This window comes from Panicum hallii, chromosome 8, assembly GCF_002211085.1.
Source record: "Panicum hallii strain FIL2 chromosome 8, PHallii_v3.1, whole genome shotgun sequence".
Lineage (NCBI taxonomy): Eukaryota > Viridiplantae > Streptophyta > Magnoliopsida > Poales > Poaceae > Panicum > Panicum hallii.
This window is the reverse complement of record NC_038049.1, coordinates 15,119,731-15,133,237: the sequence shown is the minus strand read 5'-3', so window position 1 is coordinate 15,133,237 and position 13,507 is coordinate 15,119,731. Positions and strand designations below refer to the sequence as shown.

Below are 13,507 nucleotides of genomic sequence, written 5' to 3'. Positions count from 1 at the left end.
CATAGAATACGTAGATAGATATAGATTGCAGTGTAATAAAATAGTAGGTTATGTCCGGGGCTTGCCTTTACTGGTGGGGCTGAAGTCAGAAATGTCAATATCTTCCGAACTTTGGTTCGGGGCTTCAGTTAATCCCTTGGTGATGTTCATTTGGTCTTCAGGAAAAACCTCCGTAGATTCCTGGAAGATCTTGTAGGCACCGTTTGTGGAAGTAGTCGTATCTACATGCAATGCAACATTACATTCAAAGTGTGCACACGAAGCTATTTTACCTCACAACAAAGTTGCAATTCAACTTTCATACTACTCACATAACAATAAGAAAGATCTGAACTAACTTAGATAGAGCTTTAGGTGGATAACTAATTAGAATCGGCTACTTGTTGGAGATTACAACAGAGCCGATTGGAACAACAGGGGTTTAGCCGATTGATGAGTGCATCGGGTCCCTAGATGATCGATGAAAGCATCGATCACTTCAGCAGAGGGGTGATTCCTAAAGCAGTTGTGTCTTAACTGAGATGTGCTTAAGTGTTATCCTAGGTAACTAGGTGTGATTGTATCGGCTCGATTACGTCAACACAACAATTGAGTGACGTATAGCCGATTGGAGTGTGGTTAAGGGTATGTGACCGATAAGTATAAAGCTGACCTCTCAGTCGATAAATCGACTGATAGAAGTGTGTGGATAAGGATGGGAAAACTAAAGATTGATCGGCTCCATTTGACCAATATGGAGAGCAACTGAAATCGGCTTGGATCGGCCGATAGCAAGAACCCTAAGATTGTGTGTGCATCTCCGATATATCGACTATGTGCAGCCGATGTAGGACAGAACAAAAGAACTGTATTGGCAGTAGCCGATACTAGAAAGGTAACAACCGTATCAGCTAACCAGCCGATGGTAGAAGCATCGACTGACAGCTGTTACACAGGAACATCATAGACTCAAGGAAACGGATGCTTAGCGGTTGAGCTAACAGCCGCCACTGAAGCATAGCTACAGAGATGTATTAGCTAAGCAGCAAATACACCTGAATTAACAAGGATCTTTATACGGAAAGGACCTTAAGAAGACTGCAATCAAGACCAGAATAACGTCTCGATGGCAGGGATATGAGTACTCGGGTAAGAGGATTAACTAGATATCACACATCTCTACTTAAAACATACATCCTATGATTACTTTTCAGCTATATCACATGCATACAATATAAGGTACAAATAAAGCACTCATTCCCTAATATTCAACATACCACAAATCAAGACTTTCAATTCAAGAGCACAACATAAAACTTGTAAACGTTCACTGATTTGAAATAAAAAAAGTTCTGGAAATTTTATAAAGAACATCCTAGAACTTTCTAAAACATAGCAATCAAGTCACTGGTCCGGGAAAACAGATAACAGGAAGATAATGACGATATTCCGGCAAAGGAGTCGCCGGCATTAGGAAGATTCAGTAGGTTAGGGCAAACCTTGGTTGTGGAGAAGAACAAGCGGAAAATGAATTCCCGCGGTGAACAGAATTGGCGACGAGAAGAGCTCGATGGTGACGAGATTTCATGGGTGACGAAGAAGTTTGCCGGGAAGAGTTGCCGTGGGTGGAAGATAACCGGAGAGACATTCCTCACGTGATCCGTGGCGACAATAGTCGGCTTTGCCACGGCGATGATGTTTCAGCGAAGGGATCCGAAGAGGCTCGATGGGAGGGTTCACGAGCTTTCTTGAGGTGTTGTGGTCTCGCTCGGACGATCGACGAGGAAAAAGATCTGCCGGACGTTATGGACCCCTGGGACGAGATGATAGAACCGGCTTGGTTCGCTATGCCGATTCCTCCGCGAACCTCAGGGTTTCCTTGCTCACGGCTAAGCCTTCACTGCTCACGCGCGTGTGCCGCTGAAGCATGACCGGCACACCCGCGTAGCCTCTTGTAGGTTCGCCGAGCTAGGTTGCACTTCCGGTGCGCCGCTTCTGCTCTGCAACTTCTCCTTCCAACTTGCCACGCCATAAGCGCTTCTCCGCCTCCACGAGGATCGTGGTCTGCTCGCCCCTGGCCACCTCCAAACCCTCCACGAGCAGTCCGTAGTGCCACCTAACTTCGTCCGTTGCCTTCTCCTCGACCACCTCCGACGTTCCCCACGCGCGACTCTACTGCCCCCTGGGCGGGTCCGCCTCGAATCGTCGCGCTGCAGCACCTCCCGCACCGCACGCGACCTTCCAGTACACCAATTCAGTAGCAACCTGAGCTCGCCCAGCGGAGACAACGCCATGCGCTGCACGCCGTTGCTCTGCTCGTCGATGCTCTGTATAGCTCCTCCTCCTTCTTCTATTGCCGGATCCGCGCTTACTCCTGTCTTGCCACGTCGCTTCCGCGCACGCCCGTACCGCGTGCGTTCTCAGCCCGCGTCGCGTCTGCTTACACCGCCCGTCTCCTGTTCGCACGCTGCCATGCCACGGCCGCAGCTCCGCTCGCACGCGCGCCATTGCTTGCTCCGGCCACCTGTTCCAGTGCCGCCAAAAGCTGTGCCCGCTCTGCTCTGTCGCGCACGCGCCAGCTCCCTGCACTCCAGCGCTCACCAGCCGTTCGCGCGCCTCACTCCAGCCGAGCCGCGCGCTCACGCCCTGCGCCTGCGCAGTGCCTGCCACCAGCTCAACGCCGGCGCTTTGCCCTTGGGCCCGCCCGCGCCGTGCACCTGCTCCGCTCAAGCCTGCGCTGCTCCTCTTCCGCCTGAGCCGCCGCGCCGCGAGACGGCCGCGCTCCGCACGCCTGCGCCACCGCCAGCCCGCGCCGCTCCGCACGCCTGGGCCACCGTCAGCCCGCACCGCTCGCACGCCTGGCCGCCGCCCTGCGTGCGCTCCGCCAACGCCAGCGCCTCCCGCGCGTTCCGCCCGCCTGCGCGCTGCTGCGCGCCGCCAAATCCAGCTCCCGCGCCCGCCCGTGCACCTGCGCTTACCGCGGCCCGCGCGCTGCCTTGCGCCGTCCGCTCTGGCCCCCACGCGCCAGCCACGCGGCCGTGCGCCCGCCAGCTCGCTCCGCCCGCGAGCTGCAGCCGCCTGCTGCCGGCCGCTCGCCTGGAGCCGCTGGGCGCCGCCCAGCAGAGCCGTGTGGAGGAGATAGACGAGAGAGAGTGAAAGAATGGATGCAGCCGCCAGTGAAGGGAAAAGAAAAAGAAGGGGGATGCCAGGATAAGGAGGAGGAGACGAGAAGGACAGATGGTATTCCCCAAGGGCTTATACGCAATTTCAAAAAAACTGCAGGGACCTGTCTGTAAAACAAAATTTCCCGTTGATTTAAAACCCTAATGAAGAAATGCCCAAAATGAAAGTTGGAGAGTTTTTCAAACTCTACAACATTGCTTTAGGGCCCAAGTTCAAAAACTCAAAACTTATATCTTTACACAAAAAATTTGGAACAAAAGTTGGATTTGAATTACTTTTGTCGTAAAGGTGTAATTCATAAAATTTCAGAACCTAAATGCAAGCATTTATGACACGTCATGATGACGGGATAGACTTGTCATAATGATTGGATAGACATGTCATAATGACTTGCACCTTTTACACTTTAGCCCTGAGTAATTTTGAAAGTTACTTTTGTAAATCAACTATTTGCACAAAAGGACTTATGCTTTTATAAAATTACATAAATACCCTTATTTTCACCACTTTACCCAAAATTTTTACACACTTCAACATACACATTTCAAATGAAACTTTTGGATAAATATATATTTTTTTTACAAGGAACAAAATAAGAAAAAATGTTTGCAAAAACCACCCTTCACTTATTTTGAAATTACCCTAATCCAAATACATTTTGCAAAAACAACCTAGGTTTTTCTGTAATTATAAAAATACCCCTTTTACTTGTACTTTTAAATTTTCAAAAGTTTCACATAACACACACAAGAGTTATACTAACAAACACATACTTCACACTAACAAATTATAAGCCTATCTTACAAATAAATGAACTGTCACAGGTAAGTCATGATAAATGATATGAATAAGGATAATGTGACACCCACACAAACCAATCTCATGAATAAAGAATAACCAATAAACCAGAGGTTAACGGGAGCATAGGTATACAAACAAGGTCCTAAAGGAATTTATCTAGGTTAGCAAAGGTTACATAGAGCACATGGTTAGAACATGTCACACCCGATTTATAAGAACATAAATCGAGCAATCATATATGCGCCAGGATCAAGTCACGCATATATACAACAGATTATCAAGATATCACAACACATGTGACGAATAAAAGCGTATAAATTATAAAATGAATATCTTTATTACAACTGAATCAAGAATCAGTTCAAGGAATGCGGAAGCGTAAAATAAATACATGAAGAGCTGGGCGCCACAGGGACGTCGACTGGGAGACAAACGCCTAGAAGTTGTCGAAGCCGCTGACGTAATCCTCCACGTTGCAGGGCACTGAGCAGCAGTCGAAGATATCCGTAATAGAACAGAAGAGTAGAGAGGCAAGTGTGAGTACAAACTAGTACTCAACAAGTATAACACAAACTATGAGGCTCTAGGCTAGCTGACTCAACTGCATTAGCTTTTAGTCTTGGCAAATTTTATTAAAACTATTTACTATAAGTAGATGAATTACCATAAACCCAAATTTCATAAAAATTAATCAGTATTAATTAAGAACTACTGAGAACCATCCAAACCGAAACCACCCGGGGAATCTACCTAATCAAAGGTTGATAACCCCACTAATCAAAAGGAGGATCTGGGCCGCTCATGACTGTGAGCACAGCTGATATATCAGTTTTACACTCTCGAGAGGTTGCACAACTTTACCCACAAGTCGTGAGCTATGCTAGTTGTTCATCACACTTCCTTAGGTGAGATGGCTAGCAAGCACACTACGAGACCGTTACAAAGGATCACATTGGTAAGGTGTAACCGCTAAGGATTCTGGATCAGCAACGATGGGGCCCACCTCCGGGGGTACAAGACACACAGCACAGACCAAGCCGGAGGAGCAGGGACCATTGAAGCCTACCACCCCTCTTGCCCACGCAGGTAAGTTACTCCCGAACCAACATGACCTAATTAGTAAGTCAAGACCGTCCCATTCCAGTCTTGTGGTTGCGCGGTTGTCCCAGGTTGTCGCTCTATGAACCGGTCCTTAAGGAGAGTGGCCAACCAAGCACTAAGCACCGTGCTGACCCCCTAAACCATGTTTCTAATAAAAACATCTTTTAAGGACGCACAAACCACTCAAGCACACAGCACAGAGGGTCGGCTCCAGAATTAAGTTGCATAAGACCATTAATCAAATTAATTAAAAAGGACCAAGATATGTTATAGCGCAGCAACCTAGCACAACTAACCAAAATGCAACCCAACGGATGTATATAAAGGATATAAAGTGGCTAGGAAAGTCCTTATAGGCATACAGAATTAAAATGTAGTATGAAATTGCATTAAAAGTGATAGGAGGTTCATGTTATACTTGCCTTCCTCGAAACTCTCCTGCTGCTGCTCAAACTGCTCAGAAGATGGCGGTTCCTGGTACTGGTCCAAAGGCTCCGCGTCTACTCACGATCGCAACGCCAAAACATATCCAGCACATACACATACATGCAAACAAGGACAAAATATAAGAAATAGTACAACATTACATAGAAACAGCACACAAAACTATGCTAGAACTATTCTACGCGCTACAACGATCGCGTGGACCTAAAGAACACCTAAAACGGAGCTAAGACGCGAAATCTAGGGTTAAAACAAGGCCCGGGGACCTTTCTGCGAGAAAACAGAACTTCCAGGGGGGTTCTGGGCAAAAACCAGGGACCTCAACGTAATTAAAGGTTAGACCTGGGGCTAGCATGTGAAAACACAGGGCATGGACGGCGGACCCAAATTTTCAGAGAACTCAAGGGCTCCGGTGTAAAAAACACGACCTAGTTGGAATTTCTTTGAACGAAGGTGGACTGCGGGTTGATTCCAAGGAAGTTCAGGGGCTCTTTAACAAAACTGCCACAGCTGAAGGGGTACGCGGCTTCTAATCTGGGCGGTTGGATCTAAATCGAACGGTTCGGACGCATTCCGGTCGGACGGTCCGATCTGAACAGCGGGGTTCGGATGGTCCTATCTGGATCGGACCGGTCCGATCTGATTGGGCTCGCGGAGACGGTGGTTATGCACGGCGGCTCGGGGCAAAGGGCAACGCCGGCGAGCGGCGTTCTGGGCGCTACGGTTAGCTAATGCCTACGACTTCTGGTGCAAAAGGACCAGGGTAGGAGGCGAGGCTCACCGAGGGCTGTGGAGGCCGGCGACACGACGGAGTGAGGAAGACGACGACGTCCGGCGGCGGAGAGGATCGGGCTCCCGCGGGGATGGGTGATGCCGAGGTGGCCGGGGTCCTTGGCTGGCGTAGATCGGCTCCGGGGACTCCTGTGGAGGTGGTCAGAGGGTCAAGACGGGTCGGGATGCAACGACGGCGAGGAATTCCGACAGCGGAGCAGCTCACCGGAGAAGGTTTCCTCGGAAAATTCGGTCAATGCCGAGGCGTAGGGCTTCGATGCTGGCCTCTTGGAGCTTCGGGATGGCGAGGGGAAGCTTTGCGAGTGATGTGGTGGTCCGGGGTGCAACGGAATGGCCGGTCGACGGTGAGGCCGAGGCGTCTGCGCGGCGGAGGAAAAAGGGCGGCGGCGCTGGGGTCTCCGGGGTTGCAGGGCTGGGGTTAGGGTTCTGGGGGCTCAGGAAGTTCCTTTTGTAGGGCGGCGGCGCTGCCTTGGCGTGCGGGCCCAGAGAGAGAGGCTCGCCGGGGATCTCGGGAAGGAGTTGCGCCGGAGAAGAAAGGGGAGGGAGAAGGGGCCGACAGGTGGGGTCAGGCTGAGGGAATGATTGAGAATAGAAGGAATGACTGAGAACAGAAGGAATGACTCAGAATAGAAAGGAATGACTGAGAAAAGAAAGAATGACTGAGAAAAGAAAGAATGACTGAGAATAGAAGGAATGACTGAGAACAGAAGGAATGACTCAGAATAGAAAGGAATGACTGAGAAAAGAAAGAATGACTGAGAAAAGAACGAATGACTGAGAATAGAAGGAATGACTGAGAACAGAAGGAATGACTGAGAAAAGAAAGAATAACTGAGAAAAGAAAGAATGACTGACCCACCTTCCTGTTTCCTCCCTTTTCTTTTTCAAACCAACTCGATTCTATTTGAATTCAACCCCTATGCACTCAACCAAATAAAACTTATGCACCAGCATGAATGCACAAACATGTTGAACCTAAAATAAATTTTAATTCTTTGCGTTTTAAAATTACTTTAAGTGCAAGGTAAATTAGAGAAAACTCTGGAAAATTTTATTTAAGCCCAAACAAATTCATTAAAATTAGGGAAAATTACATCAGGGTGTTACAAACCTACCCCCCTTACAGGAATCTCGTCCCGAGATTCGAATAGGCTAGCTAGCAAACAGATCGGGATATGTCTTCCGTAGCTCATCTTCTCGCTCCCAAGTAGCCTCATCCTCCGTGTGGTGACTCCACTGAACACGGCACATCTTGATCCTCTTGTTTCTGGTAACTCTCTCAGACGTCTCCAGAATCTTCACTGGATGCTCGGTGTAGGTCAGATCCTCCTGTACTTCCAACCCTTCCAATGGTGCTTGTTCTTCTGGCACCCTCAAGCACTTCTTCAGCTGAGACACGTGGAACACATCGTGCACTCCTGAGAGGTTGGGAGGCAACTCCAAACGATACGCCACCTCACCTTTCCGTTCCAACACCTTGAACGGACCAATGTATCGAGGGGCTAGCTTCCCTCTCACATTAAACCTGCGAATCCCTCTCATCGGCGAGACCTTCAGGTATACATGATCACCCACTGCAAAGGTCAGATCTCGACGACGAACATCCGCGTAGCTCTTCTGACGAGTTTGAGCGACCCTCAGATTCTCTCGCACCTGCTGTACCAACTGTTCTGCCTCTTCAACGATATCCGGACCAAACACCTGCCTCTCGCCAATCTGATCCCAATACAGCGGAGTCCTGCACTTCCAACCATACAGGGCCTCGAAAGGAGATTTCTTCAGACTGGCCTGATAACTGTTGTTATACGAAAACTCTGCATACGGCAGGCATTTATCCCAACTGGTACCATACTGAATAGCGCAGGCTCAAAGCATATCCTCCAACGCTTGGTTGGTTCTCTCTGTCTGCCCATTTGTCTGAGGATGATAAGCAGTACTGAAGCGCAGCTTCGTATCCAACGAATCATGCAACTGCTCCCAGAACCGTGAAGTGAACTGAGATCCTCGATCAGATATGATCTTCTTAGGAACACCATGCACGCAGACAATCCTGGAGATGTACAACTCTGCGAGTCTAGCGTCGGAGTAAGTAGTGTTCACCGGAATGAAGTGAGCAACCTTCATCAACTGATCCACTACTACCCATATGGAGTTGTACCATTTCTGAGTACGAGGCAATCCAACAATGAAGTCCATAGTGATTTCCTCCTACTTCCACTCTAGAATCTTCAATGGCTGCAATAGACCTGCTGGTCTCTGATGCTCTGCCTTGACACGCTGACAAGTGTCACAGATAGCCACGTACTCCGCAACGGAACGTTTCATTCCATACCACCAGAATCGTTCCTTTAGGTCGTAATACATCTTCGTGCTGCTTGGATGAATAGAATATGCTGTATCATGAGCCTCACTCAAGATCAGCTTCCTGAGGTCATTCACATCCGGCACACATATACGACCCTTGTACCACAAGGTACCCTGATCATCCTCTCTGAAATGAGGAGCTTTACCAATCTTAAGCAATTCACGGATCTCCTGCAGCTTCTTATCTTCTTTCTGATGCTGCCTGATCTCTGCCTCTAGAGTGGGTTCTGCCTCGAATGATGTACCCGAGGTATGATACAAGAAACCCAGACTCAACTGCTCAAACTCCTCACATAACTCCTGAGGCATCTGAAAAGCCATGGCCATGTTAACATAGCTCTTCCTGCTCAGAGCATCTGCTACAACATTAGCCTTGCTCGGATGATAGTGAATCTCCAAATCATAATCTTTGACCAACTCTAGCCATCTTCTCTGCCGCATGTTCAGCTCACTCTGAGTGAAAATATACTTGAGGCTCTTGTGATCGGTGTAAATGTCATACCTCTGCCCAAACAAGTAATGCCTCCATATCTTCAGAGCATGCACAACTGCGGCTAACTCCAGATCATGAGTGGGATAGTTCAGCTCGTGCCGGCGCAACTGCCACGAAGCATAAGCTATCACTCTGCCTTCCTGCATCAGGACGCAACCAAGACCATCCCTCGAAGCATCACAATACACTGTGAACCTCTTGCTCTGGTCTGGCAGAGTAAGGACTGGCGCCGTAGTCAACCTCTTCTTCAGCTCCTCGAAGGCACTCTGACGCTTATCAGTCCACAAGAAATCCACACCCTTCTCTAGCAAGGAAGTCAAAGGCTTCGCAATCTTGGAGAAATTCTCAATGAACCTCCGATAATAACCTGCTAAGCCCAGAAAAGAGCGGACCTCCTTCACTGTCTGCGGTACAACCCAGTCGAGCACATCCTTCACCTTTCCGGGGTCTACAGCAATACCTCCCTTGGAGATGACATGACCGAGGAATGGAACCTCGTCAATCCAGAACTCGCACTTGCTGAGCTTGGCATACAGCTTGTGCTCTCTGAGCCTCTGCAACACAAGCCTCAGATGCTTCTCGTGCTCTGCTTCTAACTTGGAATATATCAGGATATCATCAATGAATATCACCACGAAGGTGTCCAGATAATCCATGAAAACCTTGTTCATCAGATGCATGAAGAAAGCCGGAGCACTGGTCAAGCCAAAAGACATGACCGTATACTCGTATAGCCCATACTTGCAGGTGAATGCCATCTTCGGGATATCCTCAGGATGAATCTTCAGTTGATGATAACCCGAACGCAGATCGATCTTCGAGAACACACAAGCACCCTGGAGCTGATCAAAAAGATCCTCAATACGAGGCAATGGATGCTTGTTCTTGATGGTGACTGCATTCAGATCCCGATAAATCGACGCACATTCTCTTCGCGCCATCCTTCTTCTCTACAAGCAATACAGGAAAAGCCCAAGGAGAGAAACTGCGACGGATATAGCCCTTGGCTAGCAACTCGTCGATGGTCTTCTTAACTTCCTTATGCTCGACGGGAGCCATACGATAGGGCCGCTTAGCAATAGGAGCTGTGCCAGGCAAGAGATCAATAGAAAACTCAATGTCGCGATCAGGCGGCATACCTGGCAAATCATCCGGAAAGACATCCGGGAATTCAGACACCACGCGAATACCATCCGTGGGTCTAGCCTCCATCTGTTGAAGAAATCCAGAAGGCTCTGTAGCTCCAACAGTGACCTCCTGACCATTCGGTGGTGACAGAAGAACCGTCCTCTGAGCACAATCTATCCGGACTCCCTACTTAGCAAGAGTCTCCATCCCGAGGATCACATCAATGCCCTTGGTGTCTAGCACCATCAGATTAGCACTAAACTCTACCCCCTTTATGGCCATACTGACTCTGGGACAGAAGACATGAGACCTCAACTGCCCTCCCGGTGAAGATACTAACATGCATCTCTTTAATGTGCTAGTTGGAATGCCATGATGCTCAACAAAAGACTGGGTGATGAAAGAATGCGTAGCACCAGTATCAAAAAGCACTGTAGCAGGATGAGTGTTAACCATGAACGTACCAATAACCACGTTAGGAGCATCGGCCGCTGACTCGGCCGTCACGTGGTTCACCCTGCCCTGAGCTGGGGCCTTGGGCTGTGCTGCACGCCCCTGCTGTCCTGCCTGCGCCTTCCGAGGGCAGACGTTGGCGTAGTGCCCCGGCCCGCTGCAGTGAAAGCACACTCGAGGAAATGCAGCAGCCTGTTGCCCAGCAGGAGGAGTAGGCACTCCCTGCCTCGGAGCTGGTGGAGCCGGAGGCGCTGGAAGCCTCTGACCCTGTCCCGCCTGCTGCTGCTGCTGAGGGCGAGGAGGAAACTGCTGCCGCTGCTGGTACTGCTGGGGCGGCCTCTGCTGCTGCTGCTGCGGATGCTGATAGCGGGGACGAGTGTTGCTGCCCGAAGAGGATGGAGCCATCTTCCTCTTCTTATCCTCAATCTCCCGGCGCTTACGCTCGGTGTTGAGGGCAGCATCAACCAGATGGTTGAAGTTGTCGAAGTGGTGGTTCAGCAGCGCATACTGGATGTGATCATCCAGTCCCTCCTTGAAGTACTCCTGCTTATCGCTATCACGAGCGACGTCAGCAGGGGCATAGCGGGCCAGCTGAAGGAAACGGTCACGGTACTCCGTCACCGTCATCGATCCCTGAAATGACAAACACAGATAACAAGGATAGAAATCGCTCAATGCGTCAGGCTTACGAAGGGGATCAAAGATAGATCAAAGCTCAAAAGGAATTGCAGAGAATTTCGTTCAAATTTACCTGCTTAAGGGCACGGAACTCCTTCTGCTTCATCTTCATGATGCCCTCAGGAATGTGATGGTTCCTAAAGCGCTCACGGAACTGGTCCCACATGATAGCATCACGATCCCGAGCTGGGTAGGACTCCCACCAATCAAGAGCGGAACCTCGCAGCTGCCCTGCTGCGTACAGAACTCGCTCACGGTCATCGCACTGCGCAACAACCAACTGGCGCTCCACCGAACGAAGCCAGTCGTTTGCCTGGAGTGGGTCCGTGGCATGAGAGAAGGTCGGAGGGTGACCTTTTAGGAAATCCGCACGCCGATCACGGGGCTGAGCTGGCGGTGGAGGCGGTGGCTGAGCGTGGATATGCTGCAGAGCCTGAACCGTATTGTTCAGGGTAGCCATCATCTGCATCTGGGGCTGGAAGAACTGCTCCGGGGTCAGTGGTGGCGGTATCGGCAACGGCTGACCAGTACTCTGGTTGTTCTGCTCCTGCTGGTCAGAACCGGAACCGGTGCGCCTGGTGTTCACCATCTGATGGCAACAAACGAAATGAAACTTCGGAAGGATATGACAAAAAGAAGGAATATAGGTTTTACCCCCAACGTTCTAACTCAATTTTATTATTTAGTTCAAGTTGGGTTAGGTCGATTTGCATGAACAAGTTTAACTACTAGACTATGCAATCAACCAAAAATCCAAATCAAACATTTGCACAATAACAAGCATTCAACATTCACAACTTAGTCGAGTTTATCACACCACTCGACTAACACACTCGTTCTAGCGTATTTTCATCGGGACAATCTAAACTTATAAATTACAGGATTAGGCGGCCCAGGCCAACATCTACAGAAAACTCAAGCTATTTCTCAGAAAAGACAGGAGAGATAGCAAATCAAGGGCTTAAGACTCCAGGAATAGAAGCAGAAAATGATGGTTGAAGATTTGCGGAAGCAGGGCAAGAGAAAAGAAGCCCTAAACTCGTCCAATTCTATCTAGGCTTCGTCCTACAGTCGACACGGCTCTGATACCAATCTGTCACACCCAATTTATAAGAACATAAATCGAGCAATCATATATGCGCCAGAATCAAGTCACGCATATATACAACAGATTATCAAGATATCACAACACATGTCACAAATAAAAGCGTATAAATTATAAAATGAATATCTTTATTACAACTGAATCAAGAATCAGTTCAAGGAATGCGGAAGCGTAAAATAAATACATGAAGAGCTGGGCGCCACAGGGACATCGACTGGGAGACAAACGCCTAGAAGTTGTCGAAGCCGCTGACGTAATCCTCCACGTTGCAGGGCACTGAGCAGCAGTCGAAGATATCCGTAATAGAACAAAAGAGTAGAGAGGCAAGTGTGAGTACAAACTAGTACTCAACAAGTATAACACAAACTATGAGGCTCTAGGCTAGCTGACTCAACTGCATTAGCTTTTAGTCTTGGCAAATTTTTTAAAACTATTTACTATAAGTAGATGAATTACCATAAACCCAAATTTCATAAAAAATTAATCAGTATTAATTAAGAACTACTGAGAACCATTCAAACCGAAACCACCCGGGGAATCTCCCTAATCAAAGGTTGATAACCCCACTAATCAAAAGGAGGATCTGGGCCGCTCATGACTGTGAGCACAGCTGATATATCAGTTTTATACTCTCGAGAGGTTGCACAACTTTACCCACAAGTCGTGAGCTACGCTAGTTGTTCATCACACTTCCTTAGGTGAGATGGCTAGCAAGCACACTACGAGACCGTTACAAAGGATCACATTGGTAAGGTGTAACCGCTAAGGATTCTGGATCAGCAACGATGGGGCCCACCTCCGGGGGTACAAGACACACAGCACAGACCAAGCCGGAGGAGCAGGGACCATTGAAGCCTACCACCCCTCTTGCCCACGCAGATAAGTTACTCCCGAACCAACACGACCTAATTAGTAAGTCGAGACCGTCCCATTCCAGTCTTGTGGTTGCGCGGTTGTTCCAGGTTGTCGCTCTATGAACCGGTCCT

General features: G+C 48.9%; 1 protein-coding gene across 1 annotated transcript; it reads left to right on the top strand.

Moving 5' to 3' along the window:
- The first annotated feature begins 2,451 nt into the window (after positions 1-2,451).
- LOC112903635 (formin-like protein 6) lies at positions 2,452-3,135 on the top strand. The gene has a single exon (XM_025972876.1). It carries the CDS (start codon positions 2,452-2,454, stop codon positions 3,133-3,135), a length of 684 nt encoding a protein of 227 aa, XP_025828661.1.
- Positions 3,136-13,507: the final 10,372 nt, after the last annotated feature.

Coding starts and splice junctions, on each gene's coding strand:
- LOC112903635 (XM_025972876.1), top strand. CDS start 2,452: ATGCCACGGCCGCAGCTCCGCTCGCACGCGCGCCATTGCTTGCTCCGG.